At 39.9% G+C, this 26,206-nt stretch overlaps 1 protein-coding gene across 1 annotated transcript in view; it reads left to right on the top strand.

The window, feature by feature from the left end:
- The window catches only part of atad2b (ATPase family AAA domain containing 2B), an 86,358-nt gene that overhangs the window by 18,993 nt on the left and 41,159 nt on the right, over positions 1-26,206 (top strand). Inside the window, exons 20-24 of the mRNA XM_008398289.2 lie at positions 3,220-3,355; positions 5,140-5,333; positions 5,416-5,575; positions 10,390-10,512; positions 12,832-12,960. Of these exons, the coding sequence (XP_008396511.1) occupies positions 3,220-3,355; positions 5,140-5,333; positions 5,416-5,575; positions 10,390-10,512; positions 12,832-12,960 (742 nt within the window). The remainder of the gene's footprint in view (positions 1-3,219; positions 3,356-5,139; positions 5,334-5,415; positions 5,576-10,389; positions 10,513-12,831; positions 12,961-26,206) is intronic.

The following is a 26,206-nucleotide window of genomic DNA, read 5'->3' as shown; positions in this document are numbered from 1 at the left end:
AATCAAATGAGAGAGGTACGGGGTGGAGGGTGGCGGAAGGGGAGGAAAAAAAGTTTTGAGAAGGCAGTAATGGAGAACACTCCAGGTCCACGCACTTTCTGCAAAGCGCAAACTGTTGCAGCATCTCTGCAAGGCGTACAGCGAAGTCTGATTGATTACGGTCATGAAGGAATTGCTGGGCCCAGGGGGCATGAAATCCAACCCCTAACAAGCACACTGTGTTTTGGTTTCAAACAAGTAGCTTTCTCTTCACTCACCGTCAGCTGTCAGTGCCTGACACACTTGCGGTTTGCACACGGCAATACAGAAAGTGCTGGACTGTGCGATAGCTTCACTGAAGTCCTTCGCCTCTTGCTGCAACTCGAGAAGAGATGTCGTTCTCGCTGCCTTATTTCTGTGTTTACAATTGTTTACTACCTATTGTTAAATTATCTAAAAAAAAAATCCAAAAGAAAAACAAACAAAAAAAAAAAACCTCTGACAAATTAATTTTTATAGCAGCAACATCTACAGTGGAGATGAAACAAACCAACAAAACTGACTAAACACGAGAGCATTTCTCCAAAAACTTCTGTATACCATTAGATCAATGTCACATTTATATATATATAAAAAAAAAACAGATTTTTTTTTTCTGTGATAAAAAATTATCAAAATTCTGATATTCTTCAGAAATTTGTAAGGAAAAAAACCCCAACTCGGATGTTTTCTGAGATTCTGAAGTCACATGACTAATACTTAGTCATGTCTGAAAGAGGATCTGTGATGTTAAAGGCCAAAAAAACAAAAACCAAAAAAAAACAACAACCTGGAAATGATGCATGGAATCTACCACTCTTAAAATGTACTAATTAAATTAACATTAAAATGAATCGTCCCTGGGTTGGTCTCTCAGCAGCAAAACATGTCAACAAAGGAGCGCAGATGCCAAGAAACCCTTTTACATTAGCAATCTCAGTTTCCATATGTAAAAACCTGCAGATTGAGAATTTTTTGATACGCTTTGCTGGCATTTTACTTCTTTAGTAAGTAAAGCAGTTTTTGGATAATGAATTGGGTCTCATGTGAACTAATTTCTCAGTGGTGGGACTAAAAAAAAAAACTTGAGTGACCGATCATTTGAGGGGGGAGGGGGGAACTGACACTGAAAGTCCATCATTGGTTCAACGACAGACGCACAGTAGGTCCGTATTGTGGCGCAAAAACCAATCAGACGGTGAAGAACGCAACAGACCCTAAGCCAGTCAAACACATAAGGAATAAAAAGTTAGTCTGGAGCCATCCAGAGGGACAGCAACAAACCAATTCAAATTCATGCTTTAGCAGCATTCTAAACGAATAATACCCTCCAGTAAAATTGATTGTGCCAGTGGAATAAAAAACAAAAAAAAAAACCTACTTTTTCTGCACCTTTCTTTCGTTGCCACTTTCAGCAACTTTCTTTGCAACTTCATCTCAATCCTCAGTATCAACATGTCTTTGCTTTGCATGATTCTGTTGCTGTCACCCCTGCAGCTTTCTATGATGATGAAAACACCTGCCCGCTGTGTGCTGCACACACTACAACCGTCTCTGATTCCTCTTGCCGTCTTTTTTTTTTTTTTTTAATCCTCTGCTGCTATTTTATCTTTTCTACCTTACCTCCAGAGGGCAAAAAAAAAAAAAGAGAAAAAAATAGACAAACAGCAGGATGGTGAGAACAAACATGCCACGAATCCCGGTGAGGATCGATGAGAATAACAGATGGGGTGGGGGGAGAAAGTTGGTGCTTAGTCAGCAGCAGCAGCAGCCTCTGGGGAGGAGTTACCTTGAGCTCTTATCACCGAATTGAACTGGGAGGTGAGAAAACGACCCCTTGTGTAAATCAAGTTTCTTTTTGTTTCCGTCCCTTTTTCTCTGCTTTTTCATTTAGAAGATGATTTCCAAGTGAAAACTTAATACTCTGAAATATTTTGAAGGCGAACGTAACCCCCAGCTGGAGGCGCACGGTGCAAGTTGGGATGGATTTACAGTTTCACGCTCTCTAGGAGTGTTATTGGTTAATGTTAGTGTTGGAACCGTCGCGGCTTGTTCTTGGGAACTCCGCAGAAACAAATGCACCCTTCTTGCAGTTCTAAGCATTGCAAAAAAAAAAAAAAAAGAGAGAGACAAAAACATAAATAATTTGAAGAGAAAAAAGTTTGAATATAATTCCAAAAAATATGTATCAGATTTAGTTTTTCTGATGAAAATGTCTGCCAGCACTGAGGTGGATTTTGCCTCAGTGAAATGTTGAGTAATTCTAATGCATAGCTTTCTTTTTTTAATAAGCTATGCATGTTTCCAACGGTTTGAGATTCTGCCCTGTTTTCCTTTAAAAACAGACAGAAATGACAATTTATTTTTTAGCTTAAACTCTCTCTTGTGCTCTCTCTCTTTCTCTCTCTCATCCATTTATATATTCACACATTTCTATCTTTCCTCTGTCTGCCCCCTGCAGCCTTTTATCATGAGTAAAATACCTACCTGCAGTGTGGAGAACACTTTTTGAATGTCTTATGCATAATTTACACGATTTGGCACTGATTCAGCTGTGCTTTTCTTATACTTGAAATATGAACTCTTTTTTTTTTTTTTTGCTCTTAGAGTTTGATAGGAATAGAATTGGAAAAGGCTGCCGTCTCTCTGTATTCAAGTAACAAATCTGTTTAGACGGCAAATGTTTTGGCCGTTCAGAGGAACGGAAGGGTGTTTTTAAAAAACCTTTTGAATCGTTGGTTTTTATTGGGCATTTTTCTGTTGCATTTCTTACACGGACTAAACTGTTTCATGTTTTCGTCAAAAGTCCGGTTTGCTGTGCTCAGTCACAAAAACTTGCAGGACTCGTCGCAACTCATTCATGAAAATGTATTTTTGAGGTCAACATGACGGAACCTTAGTGGTGCAGAGTTACAGCACTGATCATTCGGTGTACAGAGGGGAAATCTGTCGCAGAAACGACCTGATAATTGGCATCTGAAGGTCACGACCTGAGTACATATCCTGTTCTGCTCCAGTTTAATTTGCATTGTGGTTTCCGTTAAGCTTGTAATGCTTTTCACACTAAAAATACGTAGCAGCCAGTGAACTGCTGTTGGTATACAAAGAAATGACTAAGTTACGACTTAATGCAGTACCAGAACCCTGTTTTGCTTTCCCAGTAAAAACACTACTCTCTGTGTTTGTCTGTGTTTATTACAGGTAAAAAGTATATTTCAGAGGACCTATGGGGAGGTGGTACTGCTGTGCCCTCCAGGAGATCAGGAGAGGAGGAGCTTTTTCTCTGATTTGCTGCTGGTCCAGGCAGCCAGACCTCCTCCCCGACCCAGGAACTCAGGTACTTGATGTTTTTTATCTCATGCCAGGCCAGACGGATGCAGCTGATCTTCGCTGTCGGTCTTGGAGGGCACTGTTGGCCTTTTCCTTACTTCCAGTTCTGTTTTATATTTTGCAGTTTTATTTGTGGCCGTTTGTAGAGTGAAAGCTGTTCGACTTGATGTGGTTTTGTGTCTTATATCTTTGCTTTAACTCGATTTGTCGGGCTATTATTTCTCTAGGATGTAGACATGTCTGCTTCCCATTTGCATCAGAATCGGGCTTTTCCGCTTTTCCGGTGACCATCCATCGTTATCCCACTGCTCCCTCACATCTCTGTTTCAGTTCACTTACAGAGCAATGTCCTACTAGGCTTTCAAATGGAAATGGTGGCCTGTCTTCTTCTGCCAGTTCCACACTGACACAAAGCAGGGTTACCCAGCCTTACCTGCTCTGTGCTCTGCAGGGGTCCCTGCCTCACTGAGGCAGCTGTCTGACCTCCACAGGAGAGGCAAACAGAATAAAAAAAAAGAAAAAGCATGGCATGGAATTGCTGAGAGACGGCCCAGTTGCGATTAGCCGTAATTAGAATCAGGACTGCTGCTACTGAGTGAAACGCCCGTAGGGGCAGAAGTCTTGTCCTAACGATGCCGGCAGGCGCCTTGGGCAAGCGTTCGTATCTTAGGGAGAGGGGAAGGGGGTGGGGGGGTGATATGTGTTTAAAATTCTCTATCACTGTGCCACTGGCCGGGGGATGTTCCTCAGTGAATTTCAAAATTAGTGTTTGTAAAATGTACATGTGGCATTTTTTTTTCTTCTTCAGTTCGTCTGAAATCCTTTTAAAATTATTCCTCCCCCCCCCCTCAGGTTAGATTTAGGGTGTTTTCACACCTGATGGTTTGGTTTGCTAGATTTGTTTCGATCAGGAGCCACAGGTACAATATTTGTTGCGTTTTGTTACATTTTCAGCTTTCACACTGCACTGTGTCAAACAAAGAAAAACACTGAAGTAAATGAAATGAAGAAGACATGAGCGCAACTTACTTCTTCACAAAATGTAAACAAAACTGGAATGGCGTCAGATTTTAGCAGTTGTACGATTTCTCTTTTATCCTTGGTATAAAAAAAACCAACCAAAAAAAAAAACAAGCTGTTTCTTCCACTAGACACATAAATTTGTTTTGGTGTATTTACCCAGAATGCCCTGCACTATTGTCCGTTTCCTGCTTTTAGAACGGTCTCTGGTTCACTTGGCATTTATGCATTCGAACTTCTCCAGAGTTCACTTTAACCAAACCAAAACCTGGGTTTTTAGGCGGACCTGAGTTTATTTTTTTGATCTGCACCAGAGTTCAGTTACGCATTCACATTTCCGCAAACAAACTGGACTTTCTAGACAAACCACCCAAAGTTTAACTAAAGTGGGTCGAACAGGGACTTTTACTGTAATTATGGAGTGATTGAGAATCCGGTTTACTTTAAAATGCAAACTATTCATCTGTCTGTCACATCATCCTTCAATCGCCGTTTGGATCGCCCTCCATCTGCCCTTCATCTGTCGGCTCATCGCTACTGTCCATCTTTCTACAGTCTCCTTTCTCTCTGGTTCAATATTTAAAGCCTGACCGCCGTTTCAAATGTGAACGTTTGCATTTACAATTTAAACCAGTTAACTGTGGATTTTTAGAAAATGTAAGTCTTAAAGGTGAACCCTGCGTATGCCTTTGGCTATAGCCTGGTTAAATCTAACGTTTTAAAAGTTGATCAGAAAAGTCTAGCGTCATTTATTCTCCTCTGTTTTTGCAGGGAGGTGCGAAGAGGTGCTAGCTGTGGCAGAGACGCCGGCCCCTCGGGTCCTGTCGGAGGAGGAACAGCGCCGCCTAGCTGAACAGGAAGACAACACGTTACGGGAGCTCAGGCTCTTTCTCAGGGACGTGACAAAGCGCCTGGCCACCGACAAACGGTTCAGCATTTTTAGCAAGCCGGTCGACATCGAGGAGGTAAAACTGGGACCGGTTCTCGAGAAAGGTCATGTCGCTTTCCTGTCTTTGGCCAACACGACCCGTTACGTATGCTTGTCAGGTGTCGGACTACCTGGAGGTGATCAGGCAGCCCATGGACCTATCCACTGTCATGACCAAGATCGACACCCATCAGTACTTGACGGCCAAGGACTTCCTGGTGGACATTGACCTCATCAGCAGCAACGCTTTAGAGTACAATCCCGACAAGGATCCTGGAGGTAAGGAAGCAAACCGTGTGCACACTCTCTCGTTTCCAGTAGACTTGTGTTGTGGGTGGCTTTTACTTAGTGTTTTTTTTTTGTTTTTTTTTTGTGTTTTTAGTGCTTTATTTAGTTTTCAGTGGGCAGAGTGAGAGTTCGGGGTCCATAGGTCGGGAAACGATTCCCGGACGGATTCCATTACGAACTAAAAACCTCCATAAACCAGCCACCGTTTTTACCACTACACCATACAATTTCATTAGTATTCAGTGCCGGTTTATGGCCGTGTATTCAGCTTTGTTTGAAGAAGTAAAGAGATCTGATTTATATACAGAAATGTATAGGCAGTTATGTCTAATAATGTTGACAAATTTCATTATAAAGCTATTTTAAATTTTAGTCTGGTCATATGATTTAGTGACGCTGCTTGAAATTTTTCACATTTAGGTGATACTATTTACAACAGTTTTGTTTTCAAAATAAAAATCTTATATAACAGACCAGTTATATGGTCTACCTACCCTTTGGACCAGTTCAAAGGGTAGGGAATAGTTTTGAAAAGTACTGTAGTATTGCTGGAGAATGAATGAATAATGATATATATTGCAATAAACATGTGACTAATATCAATAGGTAATACACCTGAGTCTGACAGAATATATTATTCAATAATTATTAATAATAGTCAATAATGTAATTGGACTTTGATCCAGAACCACACAGCATTCTGGGGCATTTCATTTTAAGATAAGCATGGATTTTGACTGTTTACATGGTCTGTTTTCCTATTTAAAACAGAAAAAGAGATGTTTTTATTTTTTTTAAAAAGTCATAAATGCAATACTGTGAAATTCTCCTGTTTTTGTTTAAGACCGATCCCATCAGAATATCCCACCAGGCCGCGCCGACTCACGGCCACGGCTCCCAGACACTAAAATTACTTTTTCCTTTTTGAAAATTCAAATGAAGAGCAGCGTGTAAACCCCCTGCTGATAGCTTTTCCACAGTGTAATTCAAGCCTTGTAGTTAAGGAAGGCTGCTTGACACTTTAATTGCATATCTTGGACTTTTTTTTCCTTCTTTTTTACTGCATCTTTGTCCTCATCTGAGCACCTTTTTTAGTGATCTTAAAATGGCTTTTGTAGCTCACAAGCTAGTCTTTTTAAGCCAGTCTTGTTGTCTGCAATAATGCACTTGAATGCACCACATTTATTATTTCTATGTTCTCTTCTCATGTTTAAAATGATCTAGAACAGTGTTTATATTACACAGCAGCCGTACATTCGAGGGTAAATTGCGCAGACAGTAAGGCTGGTTGCTACCGGATACAGGAGCCCAACATAGAGCTGTGCCGCATTAAATTAGAATGTCATTTAGAAACGATTCAAACGAGAGTTTCAATCCAGAAAATGTAATTTCCCACACAATCACTGGGGACACTGTTCAGACAGAAAGAGTCTGTAATTACCAAAGAAGCTGGCTGCTCAGAGTGCAAATTAATGGTAAGGAAACGATGGTGGGAGATGCAAACAAGGAGACGCCGGGGCGACCGTTGCTCAGTTGAACGAATCGTCTCATGATCATAAAGTTGTGGGTTCGATTCCATCTTCCTCCTGCCAAGAGTCGATTTACACAAAGCTGCTGATCTTAATTCGAAACAGAGTCTGTGGAGTGTTGTCGAGAAGAGGATGAGAGACGCCTGACATGGAAATGCAGGAGAACTAAAAACTGCAACCAAAGCAATCTGGGCTTCCTTTATAACTCGACGACAACAAAACCTTTCATGCTATGCAAAAACAAAACAATATCAGCTCTAATCCATAATCATCAAAATTGAGTTAAAATAGTCTTTGAGTCTACATAATTATGAATGAAATATGTTTTTGATGATATCCAAATTTATTAGAAAGCACTCTAACTCTATCACGGTAGGTTTCCCACTTTAGATTGGTTGGTAATTATTTTATTTTTTTTTTTTTTTAACAAAACGTGAGTTTATGTTCATTTACATCCCCATGAGCATCAGCTATTCTTCCTGGCATCAGCTGATATAATAAAGACAGATTCCATCTCCATTTGCTTGAATATTAACACCTCATTTTCGTCCGACTTCTGTTATACTTCAATAAATCTGACAACTTGCTTTAATAAAAAAAAAAATAAATTATTTATTGTAGCCTCATCTAGATTTAACGGTACATATTGGTTGTTGTAACTTCTGTAATCTGAACAATATTGAATATATTGTGTGTTTTTTATGGGTTTTTTTTTATCAGTACGCATGTAACATTGTAGTCGTCGTACATCTGCCCCTCAGTGAATTTGCTGCAGTATCTTTTATCTTAGAAGAGAATCTTCTGTTCATGCTGGAGAGAGCCTGGGTCATTTGTGTGAGAATAAGCGATACAGTAAAGGGAGAAAATACAAATGGTATGTTTTAAATAAATGGAGAAATAAAAATAAAACAAAAAAACCCAAAACAATAAAGCTTCTTCGTTTTCTCAACGTCCAGGGAATAAGGCCCACATTCTCCACAATTAGGGCGTGGGGCAGATCTGACATCAGGTTTCAAAGTGCTGGTTAAAAAAATAAAAAAAATCATTCCACCATGGTTTTCTGCTTCTTCTCGTACTTCACGCCAACTTAGTGGAAAGTTTGAAAAAAACTTTTTTCCTTTTACTTCCCCACCTTGGAGAAAAATAAAAAAAGAGTACTCCACAATAAAATAGGGGACGTCTTTGCTCTCTGCACAATGAGTCTTGGGTGTCACAAATACAGCTTGGCTGCTGGAGGGAAGCGGTGATGAATAAAAAATAAAATGGAAAAAAAAAAAAAGAAAAATCCTGTTAGCGTGCTGAAACACATTAGCGGCGGCGCTGTTTGTCTCTGCCTCCTTGTCTGTTGTAGACGTGGAGGTTAGCTGGCGCTCAGAAGGGTACTGATGAGCTCTCGGCATCGCACCTGGCCTCTGACATCTCCTCCACCGGCAGGCGTTTTTGCCCTTAAAAACACACTCGCGCGCAGCGCATACGCGCCCGCATGTGCCGGCAGTGGGAGAAGGGCACGCGCTCAGCCACATTGCAATTAAGCAACTGTCTTCCAATTAGACTGCAGAAGTTGGCAGATTGTGACCTCCTTTGTCCCGTTATGCCTGAACTGTTCTCCTACCGCCTGCAGTAATGAGAAACTGCCTGTTTACTGTGGCTACGCCTAAGCCTGTGTCTCCAGCTCCGTCTTCATTCTCCCCCCACCCCGCTCTGTCGATGCACAAGCAAAGGAAGAGCATTTAATGATGCGGTTGCTGATGTATAGAGGAAAGCGAAGCTCAGGAGTTGATTTAGAGGTAATGAGTGTATATTTTGAAAAGATTCTTATTGTTTGCGTTGGACTTTGTGAAGATGTATTCGTCTGTGTGAAGTGGTGATATCTGGGCTTCTGTTTAATATAGTTTAAAAAAAAAAAAGAAAAGAAAGCTTCACCCTCTTTTTAAAGCTGTGAGAAAACACTTTAAGCTCCATTCTCACACACACAGTAGAAAGAGGGGCGAGATCGCAATTGATTATTTGCCTTACATGCATGACTAACTGCGGAGTAAATGCCGCTGTGGTCTTGAAGAAAGAGGAATGCAGGAAGGAGAAAGAAGCTACTTTCAAATGTATTTAGATGGATGTAGTGCGTTTTGAAAAAAAGCGAGTAAAGGTCAAAATCCCTTTCACGGCTTTTACTTCTCTACACACAAATGCACTCAGGAGGCCACAGACTCTATTCAACGTCCAATAATGAAGTAAAAGTAAATGAATAAAAAAAGCTGCAGTGTGTAACTTTTATAAATGTTTTTTTTTCATATGCGTATTTCTTTTAAACAGCCACTTTGTTGTGACAGTATAGTGTGAGACGGATAAATTGTGAAAAGATCAGGCTCCTCCATCTGCACTTATTGCTCCCATTGCCATCTGCAGGAAAGCAGACAGAAAAGACTGATTAGAGCCAGTGGGAAGGTCTTAGCGCTGTCAACCAGGCATGTGTATGGGCTGCTAAATGCGCTAACGGCAGAGAAATAATTTGCCCGTATAAGAAAACTGTTTATCCGCCATCATCTGTGGCCATGCTAACTAGCCTGAGCATTCATGTCAGACTCTGGTCTGGGGAACTAGATGTAGCAGCATGTACAGAAGCATGATTGACAGTGCTAAGACCCCTCCCACTGGCTGTTATTGGTTGTTTCTGACTGAGCTGTATATTTCTGCAGATGGCAATAGAAAGCAGAGAAACTTGATTCTTTTTGTTTTTTTTTGTTTGTTTGTTTTTTGTTTTGCCTCATACTATACTGTCTGGACATAGTGACAGTTTCAGCAAATATGTAAAAAAAAAACAAAAAAAAACATTTTTGTTAATAAAAGTTACATAGTGCAGCTTTAACAGCCTACATACAGTGAGGAAAAAGATAATCAACTCCAATATTTACTATACTTACTGGGAAAAGCTTGAATGTTTAGGATTTCTTTTTCTTTTTTTTTATCAGAAATTCATATTTAATGTTGCCAAACAACGTTTTTACAAATAGTTTTTAATGTTTTGTACTTCTTTCTGGTATTGCTTTGAACTCGCACCACTATAATTAAAGCTTTAGTTGCACAGAATCAACAACACACTTTGTATTATTACTCTACACCTACCAAGTAGTCACTTGCCATGTAGAAACAGTATTTCTACCCAGGAGAGTGATCGTTGTAGGTAGTGATGTTGGACTGCTATTATTTTGAGCGCAGCTGGTAGGATGTATGCTGTGTTTCTAACGCCAACATTTTTCTCGCTGTCCCTTTTCTCCTCAGACAAGGTGATCAGGCACAGAGCGTGCAGCCTAAAGGACACAGCCCATGCTATTTTTGCAGCTGAGCTGGATCCCGAGTTCGACCGAATGTGTGAAGAGATTAAAGAGGCGCGCAAAAAGAGGGGTAAGAACTTTAATTATGCAAGAAAAGAGAAAGCACTGCTCTTAAAAAAAAAATAAAATAAAAAATAAAAAAATTGTTGTTGGTTTATTAAAAAGCTCTGTTTCATAAGATACTCTGTTAAACTGCTCTCGGTCAATATTTGTTTAGCCACGCCGGTTCTGACTGGACAGAATTGATCATAATAATGTTGCCTCCACTGGAAGACATTGACTTTTTTTTTTTTTTGTGTGTGCTTTTATTTTTTATTCATTATTATTATTTATTAAATAAAGAAATATGTTTGGGGGTGAAAAAGAAACACACACACCCTCGCTTGCAAGCGGAGTGCAAGCCAGTTCACGTCGACTCGGTGGGTTTCAGCATGTTCGCTCTCTTTTCTGAAAATCTGTCAATTAATATCTCTGAGAATACAAACCCGCACAATAGAAATGTGCAGGGCAGCCCACTGGTGCTTGATGGAGCAAGTCAGTTTTTAGTGCAGTTTGTGGTGGAGATGGCGGTGGCGCCTGAGGCTCTTCAGCCCGCTGTCTGCCCGACGCTCTGTATTTGGTAATTCGCCGAGCCGCGGCGCACGGACGCGGGGTCAAATTCTAAATGAGATTCGTGTACACAAACAGTCGCATAATGCGGTTAATTGACACACTTCAGCTAAGTAGTTATTTTTCTGCAACTCGCTAAATGTTAAACACCAAGACATGTAATCATATGCAAATATTCCCCTTTGGAGACGGATGAAATGACATTTTCCTTCACGCCGAGCTCGGCGTCTGTTTACATTTTCTTGCTTGCTCTTATGAGCACGGTGCCCTTCAAAATTACTCGCATGTCTTGAACTCCCCCCTCCCCGCCGTGTAAGGTTGCAAACACAAACTTTCACGTATTGATTTTTCAAAAAATGTTCTTGCTGGTCTTTTTGCGGTATTTCCGTACTTGTTTGCCCATTAAAAATGTTTGCTGGTACTTTCCAAACTCACTCAAACTTAGTTCAACTTAATGGAGAAGGTCCGGGAACTTTGACTAGCCCGTTATTACATGGGCTAGTGTTTAAACATATTTTAAACACTAAAATATGTTTAAATTTTAATGGAGACATTGTAGCTTGCATTGTATATTTAGGTTTGTTGTCCTGATGAAAGGTGAATCTCCATCTCAGTCTTTTGAAATAATTTTTTTCTCCCCGTTTTTTGTCTTGCTTGTCCCTGCTGAAGAAGTGCGTCCACATAGCATGATGCCGCCACCACCATGTTTTACAGAGGGCTACGTGCGGTCAGGATATAAAAACTCTAAATTCTGTCAACTCTGATCTTATTTCAGAGATTTGCTGTGTCCCTTGCATAGGTAATATCAAACTGCTCCTATCTTTTGCTTGCGTTAGTTAACCACTTAAAATCTGAATAAAATACACTGAAGTTCATGGTTGTACAGTGATAAAATGTGGTTATATTGCTTTCGCAAGATGGGTCAGAATCAGCTTTTACCCACTTTGTCATTTGTCATGTTAGCAAGTTGAATCAACCGAACACATCCTAACTGGTGGTCGCATATATTTAGCTATTTTAGATTATACTTCCAGAAATGTCTCAAAGCTAAAGCATCTCAAGAAAGGCTCACAATACTGCCCTAAGCCTGTTTTTTTGGGCGGGTTTTTAAACTCAATCTCAAAAATGTCCAAAAGAGCCTGTTGACATTTGGCTTGAGCCGTAGAAAGCAGAGTTGCACGTTGAGCAGGAACCGCGTCGGCGACAAAGCTGTTTTCAAAGGTCACTCCAAATACGTTTCACTTCATCTTAATGAAGCCTAAAGTACAGGATTCAAAACGAATGTTTCTGCAGAGTAAGATAGCTGCCCGAGGAGGAATGCAGCTGTTATAAATTCTTGATGATCCCATCGATGTTCTGACATGAAACTATCAGTAAGCCCAGAACTACATCATGCTCAGTTTAAGCTAGGTTAAAAAAACTTGTTTGCATCAGAGAGGAATATATATATATATATATATATATATATAACCCAATAAATCTTTTTTTCTTTCTTTCTTTTTAAACGAGCCAGAAACTTTTCAAGGACATAATTTCTCTTCACTGAAGTTCTGATTTTATCCATGTCTTTTCCTGATGGGGAGCTGAATAATCATCAAGTGTGTCTTTATCAATCATTTTTACAGATCTAGAGTTTTCTTGTTCAGCAATATCCAATCCAATGTTCATTTTTTAGGTTGGATTATTATTATTTTTTGTTTTCACTTGTGCACCACACAACATTTACACAAAAAGCACCCAAAAACTTTTAGTTTTTGATGGTCTCTCTGTGCCCCTGCAGACTTCCAGACTGTGGGTCAGCCTACCTCAGCTCCCGGTGCTTTACCAGCTCGAAAGCAGCATCCTGCAGGAGAAGAGCAGGCCAAGACGAACACCCAAGGCGAGGCCGCTTTCAAACACTGCACTGCCAGTGAGTCTTTATGCATTCCTTTCTCGTGCTGCGTGAGCGGCATGAAGGGTCGCAAGCTGCAAATGTCGTACCTTGAAGTGTAACGTAACATCCATCATGAAGGTCAAAATATATGCTTTTTTTTTTGTTGTTTTTTTTTTACATGAGGTGACACGTAATTCATCCTTTTTGAACTTTGATCTCTTTTGACATCTAAAGCAAAAAAAAAAAAGTACTTTGTTTAGATCCTATTGGATGGACTGAAAGTGCAAAAAAGCTAGTTTCAAAATGTTTTGCCTCTTAAAAATCTGAAAAGTGTGGAACTTTTTTGTATTCAAACTCCCTAAATCATTATTTTCTTATATAAACAGCTTTTGCTATGGCTTCAGTGGCTAGTCCTTTATCTCTACCAGCTTTTCTCATGTAGATTATGAATTGTTTCTACTTCTTACAGCAAAAATTCTCAGTCGTCATCTTGTTGCGCTTAGGCCCGTCACGATAACACATTTAGCTGAACGATAAAATGTCCTAATGAGATAAATGGTAATTGTTGTTTTGAGACCATTTTCCAGTGATACATTGATAATATTGCAAATTCTGCCTCTCAAAGAAAGACCAATAAACCTTAACTTTTTTTTAAAGAATACCTAACACTGGAACTGGAAGAAAAAAGCCCAACAACAATTGAAAACAATAAGACGAAAATGAAAACCCCACACAACTAAAACCATAAATAAAATGTAAACAAAATTACTCCTATTTAAATTTAGTTCACCTTCAGCTTTCTTCCTCTGAACCCCTTCCTGCTTCTCTCTTTGCTTTTGTAAACATTCCCACATCATGATGCTGCCACCACCGCCATGTGTCACTTTAAGGATATTGCTTTTGGAGTAATCTGTCATGTTGTATTCATGTTAATCAAGTTTTTAGAGGCAAGTTTAAGTCAGCCCAGCTATGTTCTCAATTGGTTGGGCATTGCTTAAGAACGCAAAAGCTGCATAAACTTTCCTCCTAGTTGTTGCAGTGCATTGTGGGATGTGTAGTATGGCCATCAACTGTACATATATAAATAATTGACCAGTCAGATGTGGCTTGAAGGCAGCACGTCTGTACTGATTTTACAGCTGAGCATTGGAGTGATTGCAGCTGAACACTAAAATTTCATATTTTATATATTTAAATGAAACTTTTGAAGCTGAAAAAAAAAAAAATCCTACCACAGCACAATCTTCACTATTTCATAGCAGCTTATCTAACCAGATCCCAGTAAAATCCACTGAGGTCTGCCATAGTAAATGCGAAATCAATCCCGGAGTTTGAATACTTTTTGTAAGGCTCTGTGCATTACAGGGAAATCGACACACGGAATGCCGTCGCTCTTCCCCTTTCACATGCATTTAGTCTATGGAGAAGCGACACAGTGAGCAGCCTCATTAGCGTGGCCGCCGTCTCCTAAGCACTCAGAACTCGGCCGCGCCGCAGAGCAATTACATGCCCACCTGTGGTAAACGGCGGGTGCCTAAGGGTGGAGGGCGGGCCGGCGACGGGCAGGGGGCAGAGTAATGAGGCCGTTACCTGGACAAATGAGGGGCGAGCCGGGGTTTTGCGTGTTGCGCCATACAGCTTTCATTTGGACGCAGAAGATTGCAATAGCCTGGTGAAACTGACCTGAAATATTGGCAAGTGCGGGAAATGTGTAGAGAGATGTTGCACTGGAAAATCTGAAATGTTGATGGAAGAAAAAAAAAAAAACAGTATTTACTTGGCAGTTGAAGCATGGCATAATAAAAGGCCTGTTTTCTATAAAAAAAAAATCCATATCTTTGTTCTCAAGTACCACAAATCGCCACTAGATGGAGCATTTCTCCCATGAGAGTTTCTCCGTGGAACCCGACAGAGGGGAGAAATATTTCTAGCCTTTTGAGGGCAGTTGTTGTTTTTTTTTTCTCCTCTCACTGAAAAAAGAAATTCACATGAGGGTCAAACGAGTTTCCATTTGAATACACAAACATTTCAATTTGACCAGTACTTTTTTTTTCTCCAAAGGAAAATATTTAATTGTCTCTTAAGTGTAGAAAATGTTAATTTAGTCATGCAATAACACCAGTAAAGGTCAACATGGAACTAGAATGACCAGACATATATACACATACACACACGCACGCACACACACACACAGGACGTCTTTTATTTGCTACTTTTGTCGATAGTCTTTATCTAGAAAGCCAAATGTCACAGATGCAGGCCACCAATTTGGAAGCGATTGGGAGAGTCGTTATCAGACTCCGCCAGAGGTGTAATTAATTACAGTAACTCAAGTGATTAATTTGTGACATTGCCAGCTAGTTCTCACCTGGAGCACCGCAACGAGGCACCTATTAGACAAATTGATCAGAGTCGGGTCCTGTGTGAGGTACGACTCAAAGGAAGGCGCATCTGTCTGACGGGGAGGCGTCAATCTCCAATCTCTGTGCCGTTACTGAGGAAGTGAACCGAGTGGAGCTGGGTCAGTCCCGCGTACGCGCCTTTTGCTTTCCCTTTCACAGCAGGGTCACGGGGCACTTAAAAGTTGAAGTTATCCCAGATCACTTACCTGGAGCTGGTAAGATCATCTGGAGGTGGTTCGGTACCTGCAGTTCTTTCGGGCTTTTATCTGGACCAGCTTTCCCCCCGCCCACATCTCTTTCCATTTGCCTCAAACCGAGAACCTGCCTGTGACATTCAGATATAGCCGAGCGGCGGCACCGAGGAGATGCACTTTTTTTTTTTTTTAAATGTATATTTATTTATTTATTTGAGTCATGGAGAAGGTTACATGGAAAGCTTTTTGAGGACTAGGGATATTTTCAAATCGGGTGTTAAAAGCAGCAACAGCGTGAGGCGAGGGGGGAAAGGGGTGGAGTCTTGTTGTTCGGACGCAGACGGCCGGAACAGCTGGCGCTCCCGCGAGGTCGCCGAGGGTTGGGAGAGAGATGGCAGCGCCGCGGCTGTTAATGCACGAGGAAACGGGAAGGCTGGGGTTTCCATTAGCCTCTGTGGGTTGCTCTGTCATGGTTTCTCTCCTTCTTCAACCTCACACATCTGCCACTCTCCCAGGAGCAACAGAAAACCCAGAGCCCCATTACCTTAGGCCGCGGACCCGGGTTCACTCGGAGTGCATTGCCACCAGGATACGGTTCATGCGGAGTGTCTTGCTTTCATTCATAATTAAGCCTGTTCAGTTCTTCTGTCACTGATGCTATTCAGCAAGGCGAATCAGTTGGTCTTGATCGTATGGGAGAGTCGCGGGCTTTATGGCTAAAAATGCAAAATTTTAGACGCACTCTGTAAATGTCACGCTTCAAAAACAAGTTGCCTAATATGAGTGGCCTTTAGAAATCTCAATCCACAGATATCCCTGATTTAATGAGAAATTCTTAATTTATGGGTTGCATAACGAAACGACAGCTGCATGTTTGCAGAGGTTGGTTTAGATCTAAATAAAGGACTCAGACAATTTGTGAAAACCACTGAAAAATGTGCTAGGAAGTCTTGCACATGCCATTTCTCTTGGTGGTGACATTCTTTGGTGTTTGAAATATTTTTTCCATGTTTTGACTTTTTATAAATATTCAAGAATTTTAACTATTATCACTTTTATTTACCACTCTCTCTATGGCACGATAGCTTTGATATTAAATAGTGATTTGGACGTATACCAGATTGATTTATGAGCCACAATAAATAAACTAATAACCTGTGTATTTATTCTATCACCTTTTATGCAGTAATATGACCTTTTACCCCCCAAAACATTACTAATTTTCTACTCAGTCAATCTTCAAGACTACTATGTCATTTATTACACAAAACGTGTCTCAAGAATTTCTGCCAGATTGTTGCAGGAGCAACAAATTGTAAATATTACTTGACGTTTGTGTGACTTAGAGCTACGCAAAGTGTCTGTTACAGGGCTTCTGTGAATTCTGGACATATGTGACGATTTTCCAGGTCCTGGGAAGTTATAAAGAAAAAACAAAGTATGGAAATCTAATTTTATTAAGTCTTTTTTTTTTTTTGCCCCTCATCATCTTCAATGCTCTAAAGAGTACCAAAGAGTACCTGCTACTCACTAATCGATTTATGGCAATGCTGTTGCTCTAAAATGTTGAATGCTTGAAAAATTGAGGTGAAAACATGTCTAGAAATTTGAGACTGGAAGAGAAAGTGGTTTTTGCATGTAAATTGTGCAGACGCAGATTATTTTAAAAGTGAAATCCACCTAAATAACTAAAGATGGTGAAGCGGTGCAGGGCTGGTGCGTAAACGAACCACCATCTAATGAGGTGAATAAATTAACCCTCTTCAGACCAGAATTATTTATAGGCCACCTGGATCTATTTTGATTTTATGGCTGTAGAACCATCAAAAAACAAAAAAAAGAAAAGTGCAATGAGCGAGTGCTTCTGTTGCTCTTTCAAAGAAATCTTCAGCTTTCAGTGCCTAGCAGTTATTCAGTATTACCGTAAGTCGTTCACTGTACAATAACAGTCTAAAGGTCAAAATGAAAATACAAATGACGCGTTGACGGACTGCAGATATGACAGCTGAAATAAAATCCCTTTTACAGGCAAGAGCGCTTGCAAACCAAGTTGAGTTGTGTGATTGTTGGAGATAATTGCTATGCAAGACACTCCCAAAAACACAATGTCTCGGTGAGTTAATTAAATTAGTAGTGAGAAGCATATCTCACCAGCAGTTTAACGCAACACGAGGCTGTGCATAAAGCACAGTTTTTCTAAAGAAACAAATTAACTTGCTGGTCTTTAAAGCTTTTGTTGGGAGATAATTTTGAAAGTAAAACCATTGAAGGCTCCAAGAACAAATCTACCTCACTTCCTCTCTGGACTCCCTGCTAATTCTCCCCCAAGACCTTTCATTGTCCTTTTGTTGGTGATCATTTACTTGGTTAAAAACGAAATAAAACCAATTTCAAAAGTAAAACCGAGATACTTTCTGGAAACCACTACACACGTACTCGCACTTTAACAGCCCTTATTTACCTTACTAGTCGATGAAGAACTTTGTGAGGAAGCCCTAGAACCGGGCTGTCAGAATCTGATTGTTGCACACTCATAAAATGTATTATCGGGTACAAAAATAATGTAAGAACACTTAGATTTTTAAAGTCGTCTACTTGAAAACCAGAAGATACTGTCTTTGAGATGCGTTTTGTTTCGTGAGAAGGGATAGAAGTTGTCACAACATTGCAAGTTAGTTTTTTCATAACATTGTTTGGCTACATGCTGCTCCGTATTACTCAAAAAATGATTAATGTTGTGATTTTTTTTTTGCTCTCAGTTATCTGCCTGGTTTTGATTTAATGCAGGTAAACCAATGGCACGAAGGCAAATGAACCCTCTGCTTGTCTTGCCGTTGATGTGGCTGCCACAGCTAACGTTTGTGCAGTGTCGAAAGGTACATTCTTCAGTTAGTTTGTGGACGAAATGTCGCAGACACGGCATAAAGTGGCCATCATGTTGCTTAATAGCACGCCCAGGGCAACAGGTAGCAGGTTGTGTTCATGTAGATGGAGCGTGGCTGTTTCGCCCCTCCGCCTTCGCTTTTTTATCTCCCATCACTGTAAATGGACAGCTCCCACCCCCCCTCCTCTCTCTCTTTCAAATGACTGTCCATCACTGCATGTTGATGAGATATCTGAATTGATAATAAACTCCTATTCGTTCCTTTTACCGCAGGCTAAAATGGTTGCTGCATAAAAGCAAGGCAAGGATTTATTTATTTTTGCTTGGACGTGAGATGCTTGCTAGAAGCTTGATTTTCCTTTCTTGTCAGACATTTGACTCCTTAACCTTCCTCTCTGAGAGCATGAAATCCGACCATAATACTAGTTTCTGCCACGTGGTTTCAGGTTGATTTCATTCAGTGCAGCACATATGCATCAGAAATAACAGGTTCATGTTTAAAGCCCTTTACTCTAAGGAAATGGCATTAATTTTACCAAATCGCGGCAATGTAATTAATGTTCAGCCAACGGAGACTCTCCAGAATTAGAGTTTGGAAATTTTTACTTGTCTAACTCCCTGCGACACACAACTTTATCTTTGACTTGGTACTTTATATTCACAACAATCAGTTATAAAAAAGAGAGAACATCATGATGGTCAAAGCTGCTATCAAGTGATATCTTAAATCATGAACATTAAGGCATTTTTAAGTGCCCTGTTCAGGCAGCGTTGTAGTGGCAGTGGCAGATTTCCTGCAGGGAAAACAAAAGATTCCTACTGCACTTTAAAAAATTTCTAAATGTATAGTATGGCTTATTATATCTGATTCCTGCAGAATGCTGAAGCAGGTGATACAGGCAACTTATCAAGTCTGTAGAAGTATAGAATTGGATTAAAATGTATTTATTTATTTTTTTAGTTCTGGAAGTGTATGAGAGATGAAAACAGAGGAAGTGCCTTACTCCCTGTCCTATTTTCTAAAAGTGGCATCTTAACCGGCCCATCTGTCCCTTGGCATTACGGTCTCTTGTTTTCGCTGGTTTCTTGTGTAAAGCCTTAAAAAGCCATTAAAACATTTCCCAGAAAGTCACGGCGAACTTTTGTATTTACACTTCAGAAATGATCTACAAAAGAACAACAAATTCTGGGAATATGGGTGAGAAAAAGTTCTGGATTGTGACGTGAAGACTGTGTAGAAACCCTGCAGATTGAATCTAAATGAGCTTTTCCTTCATTCATGAGTTCATGCTAGAGAAGGACAGAGCTCCACTGACCTCAGATGGCCAAGTTGTTTGCTTTAAGTGTGGACACAGCAATGACCTACTTTAGTATTTAATTGGTAGTTTAGCATAAAATTCTAATGCTGAAGTAACTTTACATGTGGTTTCTCTTAATCTCTTCCCTCCACTTTTAAATTCTGGTTTCTGCAGTTGAAAATCCATTTTGTTGGATAGCTTTCACACAGCTTTCAGCAGTACTTCCCAGCTAAAATTGACACTTTCTGAGGTTGTTTAAAAGCAGGTGTCTGAATATAACCTCCACTAGGTCCTTTCCTCTACATGGCCAAGGTCTCCCTCTCTTAACAATTTCTAAATATATGGAATCTTTTTCCTCTTCAATACATGTTTTTTGTGTGATGCGACTGGTAGTCCATAAAAGCAGAGTATCAATAATCACTCATTTTTGGCGAAAGGTTAGTATTAAATTAGATCGTACCATATTTAAAAAAATCTAAAACAGTCAAACGCGTTACGCGCGTCAGGCGTTTACAGTCAAAGTCTATGTGTAGACACATCGAGGGCCTGTGCGGCACGTTTGGAGCGTCTAGCGCGACATGATTTGAACCATTTGGAGCGTTTTGAGTATCAAGAGCGTCCAAAGTGTCCGACGCGCCTCCACATTGACTTTGAATGTAAACCAGACGCGCAAAAAGCTAGAAATGTCAAGCGTCTGCATTCAAAGTGCACATGCGTCTAACTTGAAGCGTCGGATGTGTTTTCGGTGCGCGTAATGCGTTTTGTGTGAATGCGCCATCAGAGTTGAAACCTCCAATTGCGCTTTTTGAAAGCCAAGAGCATAGGTTACCAGTTTGTGGGCAGAGATACTTCTTGGATCATTTAGCATCAGGCTGCATCCGTTTGAATGTTGCTGAAGTGTGCAATTTGTATTATTGTCGGGAGATTTTTTTTTTCTTTCAGTGGAATATGAACAATCATTTTACATATATATATTAAAAAGTTCACCTTGGTTATTTTTCTACTCAGTTATTTTAGTTTGTGGGAGCTGGGTTAAGTGTTTTCATGAGGGCAAAGTTAACTATGTAAGACTGCCACGTAAAACGATTTAATTGTTTTTAAACTTGTTTTCTTCTTACAGTTATGATGGTAATGAAGAACGTAAACATTATAGTTCATCTTGATTGATTCCTTAATCAAACAGAGAGTTCCCCAGCGCCGTTCTTTGTTTTGAGACTTTAGTTTTGTTTAAGGATTACCGCTCTGCGTCTCAGAGGTCTCCGTGGGCATCTGCCAGGTTTGGAATCTCTCAAAGCCAATCCCACTATTCCAATTAACGTGGATCTCGGAGCCGCGGCTTTCGTTGATTATAGAACGGAGTCAACTTTTCATTCCGCCTCTCGCCGACAGCAAAGAACAACCGAACATCCCAGCATTTAGTCAGGACTGCAAACGGAAAAATTATACTGGGCCTCCTGGGGTTTTCAGTCTCGTTGTTTTTTTTTTAAAACCATAGCACAGTCGATTAGTCAATTTCAGTAAACATCAGAAGCCAGCGTACGCCAAGCGGCCTAATGGGGTGCTTTCCCTCTCTTTGCCTCATTCTGATAAGTTGTAATTGACTGGAACAATTGCACAAACATGATGCATTAGTACTGAATTAGTTTGAATGACTTATAGATTTGTTTTGCGAGAACAAAATTGTCTTTGGAACTTTCTGCTCTCCGTCAGAAGTTCAAAGCGAACTGATATCTGTTTTCCCATTAAGCTCACCACCTTGTGCATTTAAATCTGTGGTGAGTTGAATATTCATTTACTTGATGTATGAGTTTCGTCCAAGGCAGGGTTTATATTTGTGGAATGTCTGGTTGTGTGAGAATTCTTACTCCGCTTTAGTAAAGCGGTTTGGGTTTTGCTGAATGCAGCTTCTGACACTGCTGACGCTGTAACATTTTATTTCCCCAAATATTCCAAGGAAAATAAACTGTGCTTATTTAGAATTTACTCTCTAAAATAATGACATGGTTAGAAAAAGTTATCAAAAGCTTTTTTTTTATGCTTGGCACAAACTTTTAAACTTTAAATTATTCTCACCCCTGGCTAAGTTAAGAGGTTATATTGTTTCCATTCAAACACAATGACCCAAAAAGGATAAGATTTTGTAAAATAACACTCGAATTTGTAAAAGATGTGAAGGATCAATATTTTATCCAGGTTATTTCACTCCAGAAGTGTTGAAGAGTTTAGCTGATCCAAGTTTTTTCAGATCCCCAGAAACAGGGTAATGGATCTTTATCAGACTGCTGAGTCAGAAGCCACTTTCAGCATTATGTTGCATCATAATTTCTTGCAAAAATTGATACTAAAACCTTTTGAAAGGGGAATATTTTATGGCGCAGCAATGTAATGCCTGGAAAAGTATGAAACTTTAAAATGGGCATGTTATGAGAACACTGTAATAAGGAAACACGTTTTTTCCTTCGTTTTAGCGTTGCATCTGAGAAGTGTAATACCTTCAGAAGTCAAACTGGAAGTTTTTTTTTTTTTCCCAAGCCAATAAATGTCAGATGAAGAATTATCCAGAAAGGTGTCGCTTGTAGTACAAAGAAACCCTGTGTCCCATTATTTAATTCAATATCCCTCACTTTGGAGTTCTATTATCATACAGCTGCGATGGTGTGAATCCTTTAACAGACTCGCAGGGTTTCTAATCGCTATCTAATCTAATCAATTTAGAACGTGCAAGAGCTCCAGCAAAGTACAATAATGGCCATCATTCACAGTGAATGTGATGTGCCTTCTGATCTTCCTTTAGTGGAACAGCCTGCAGACTGTAAGCTCACATTGCTGTAAATATTTGGAAATAAATATCTACAGCAGGGTAAATGGGGTTATGCTTGTTTTGTAATTTGACTGCATATTAAATGATTTAGTCAGCAACTATTTTACAGTTTTGAATACTTGCAGAGTTGCACTGTAAGCCTGGGTTAGACTAAGGTATGGGTAGCTACTGGTATTATGGGTATTGCATATTTTAAAAAATAAATGTAACCTTTTAAAACCTAATTATTTTTTCTATTTTTTTGTGGTTAGATGCAAGAAAAATCTGGCGTGACCATTTATTAACCGTATTTCTTTTTTTAAATTGTGTGAAGCTGACTGAGCAGCCATCTCCTGGCAAATGACAACACTACAAATGTGTTGTCATTTGTAGTCATTTTGGCATTTTACCATGATCACACCCCCTCCCCCTCCGTTATACACCTACAAAATGCTAATTTTTAGGGGTATATTTGTTTAGGGACTAAGTAATTACACATTTTATGGAAGCATGCTAATGTAAAATATTATAATTTATGATTTTTACAGCATGCTTCTAAACTTTTTGTTTTTGTATAGCTACAAATCTAACAAGAAAGAGATGAGATTTTTTTTTATTTTTTATTTTTTACAGATATTTCCTGTCAGCAGAAGTGTTAGGTTTTTTTCTGCTTCCCAAATGCTATATGTTAAGCATTTGGCTAAAATAAAACGAACCTTCAAATGCAATGGGAAATTTATTTTGCTTATCCTCGTCTAAACTCATTAAAATTTTTGACATCCATAAAAACGGGTGTATGCTCTGGTCACACCCTTCCCCTTGCTCTCTGCTACGATCCAGCTCTTTTTCTATGATTGCTCGGGCTAGCTTAGCTTGGCCATTGATGGCTGTAGATGAACAGTTTTTCTGTAAGAGTAGGTGATTTTTTTCCCCTGCCAATTGCACATCAAGCAGCTCATACACAAGTTTAATTGACAGCGCTAACATGCTCCTCTCGGCACCGATTGGCTGCTTTTGACCGGGAGCGGCGCATTTCTGCAGATGACACTAGGAGCAGTACGAGGAGGTGGAGGACATTGATTATTTTTTCTCTCTCAGATTGTCTGTTATAAACGTTATGTACTCCAACTTTAACTGTAATAATCAACAATGCATTGGAAGCGGTAGGAATACTTGTTGCTTTTCTGTTTTAAATAAAAGCAAAGTAATACACGTTTTGCTTTTAAAGCGAGAGTTCTTACATTTTTTTCCACCTGGGATTATCATACCTCGTAGTTTATACCAAATACTGTTTTTCGATAAACAAATAGATTTTCTTTATGTAACATAAACACTTTATTATAAGCAAACCTGTAGCGCCGCCTCATTTACAAGTCCTAATTACACCAACACAGAGCAGCAGGACGACACATCTTAAGAACAGTTTCTTACTCACCAGCCTGAATTCTTCTTCTTTCTTTTTCCAGGATATCAAAGGGCTGCTGGTAAATGCCAGTTTCTTTTCACTCAGTATCCAGCTTTTAAACTTCATTCCTTTCAGGGGACCCTTACCAGGTGCCTTAGCATATTTTCGTCTTTGCACAAGGACTCTGATCACTCACATCAGTCAAAGAGACAGCCGGTACATTGCTTTTTACATCCCCACTCCCGCTTTATAAGTGTGGCTGTATATTTTTGCTTGGGGGAACAGATAATTTCCCCAGGAAGCTTTCATGCCCTGCTGTGGCTCCGTGTGCGTGTACAGGCTGACATCTTCAGCACTTCTCGGAACCGCCTGTGCATCAGGGCATATCTGTCTTCTGTGAAGAGGGCACCACAGGCACCGTCATCCCACTGGCCATTTACTAAGCAGCAGAGAGGAAAAGGACAGAGCAGGATAGATGCTCTGACTAAATTACGTCCCAGGCTCATCTCTCGCTCTTGTTGTTGTAGCAGTTTTGACTACAGGGAGTGCATGGTGTCCCATTGCTTTTTTGTTTTTGTTTTTTTTTCTGACCAGAAACAAACTCTTGGTCAGAAAATCTCTCACGAATTATTCCTACATTGTATTTTGTGTTAAAATTGTGCTGGGTTTGAACTGAGCAAGCTGGCTGAAGTCCTACTTCACCAAAATCTGGACGTGGAATTGCATCGGGCATGAATATGAGCCGATTTAGCTGCGTTACAGCTAAACGGAATCAGGTTTTTGGGTGGGAAATGCAGTCCTGCTGGCAGCACTGTCGAGTTTTGCTTTTGCTGGGATGTTGCCAGGCAACCAAGGTGAAAATCCCCCTAGTCAGGAGCTCCACCATGAAATATTTCCTGCATATAACTTATCACACTGCAAAAACACTAAATGTTTTTGGTCTAGTTTCTAGAGCAAATATCTAGTAAGACAAAACTAACTTACAGGTACATTTTCAGGAAGAAATAGGAGCTTGTCTTAAGTTAATAATTCCTTCATATTGATGGAACGCACTGGTTGTAAGTGAAATCTGCCAGTGGAGCAGGATGTTTGGGAACGAGACATTTTGGGGGGAAATACTTTATAAGATTTGGTGTTTTTGCAGTTCATAAGATACATTTGAGTGTAGATTGTGGTCTAAGAAAACAGTAGTTCTTAGTAAGCTAGGAGACAGAAGTTTTTACTATGCCAGAGTCGGGCTTATATCCCTATTGCTTTATACTCAACTATACAAATGCTCTAATGACTCCAGCTTTGATTTTTAGTGCGCAGAAAGGAGGCTCGTATTGATCGCGGGCCTTGGCAATAAAACAAATAAGTTTATTTTCCAAATTGTTTTGGCCGAGCACCGTGTTGTGACTTTGAATGAAGAGAGAGAGACGAGAGGATGACAAAGGGTAATGGGAAGACGGCGATGCAGCAGTGGAAGGATAGTGACTGATATCCGTAATTTGAAGACGCAAAGATGGGATCATCTATTGATCTGAACATCTCATCAAGCCGCAGATCAAAGTGTCACATCGGGTGACAAACGCCTTTTTCCATTTCATGACCAAACGACCCGGACTCCCTCAAGGCCCCGTGTCGCCCTGACAGCCTTTTCCGACGATCATTGTGCCCTTGCAGTGTTTACCGTGTTCTCATTTTCCTCCTGACTTGTTCTTTGGCCCATTTTTCCATTGTGTTAAGGCTCTAAAAGATGTGCTCTGTCTCAGTTTTGATTGGATTTGTCGAATGTGTGGAATTATATCCCCGTCTGCGTGATCAGACGAGGAGCTTTGCTTCATTGATGGCAAGTTTGGTGGGAAGGAAATTGTTTCAGAAGTCACTTTCCATCCCGGTGTCGGAACTGAATCTAAGCAATGTAAAGGTCAGTAGGACTAAATGACATCCATCTGTATATAGTTTTCATTCTCAGCTGAATATACAAGATTTTAAAAATTTTGTTTAGTCATGCTAACTCGGCGCAGGAAAATACCTCTCAAATAGTCTGTCATTTATATCTCAGTAATCTTTAAAATGTTGCCTTCTATAATGGTTGTTTTTACTTTTTCCTTCACGTAAGTCTGAACATCTACAACAAATGCTCGAAATAATAGCACAATTGTATCAGCATAATCTCAGGTTCAGGAAAATCCAGGCTTTGTTTAATCATTTTAAGTTTTACTGAAACACCAAACCGTAGGCTTTTTCTTTTTTCTTTTTTTTTTTTTTTTTTATTAGGCTTTTTCTGACAACACTCCGTAAAAACCAATTGCTT

This window comes from Poecilia reticulata, linkage group LG21, assembly GCF_000633615.1.
Source record: "Poecilia reticulata strain Guanapo linkage group LG21, Guppy_female_1.0+MT, whole genome shotgun sequence".
NCBI classification, from domain to species: Eukaryota; Metazoa; Chordata; class Actinopteri; order Cyprinodontiformes; family Poeciliidae; genus Poecilia; species Poecilia reticulata.
The sequence above is the reverse complement of the archived record's forward strand: the minus strand, read 5'-3'. Positions and strand labels throughout refer to the sequence as shown.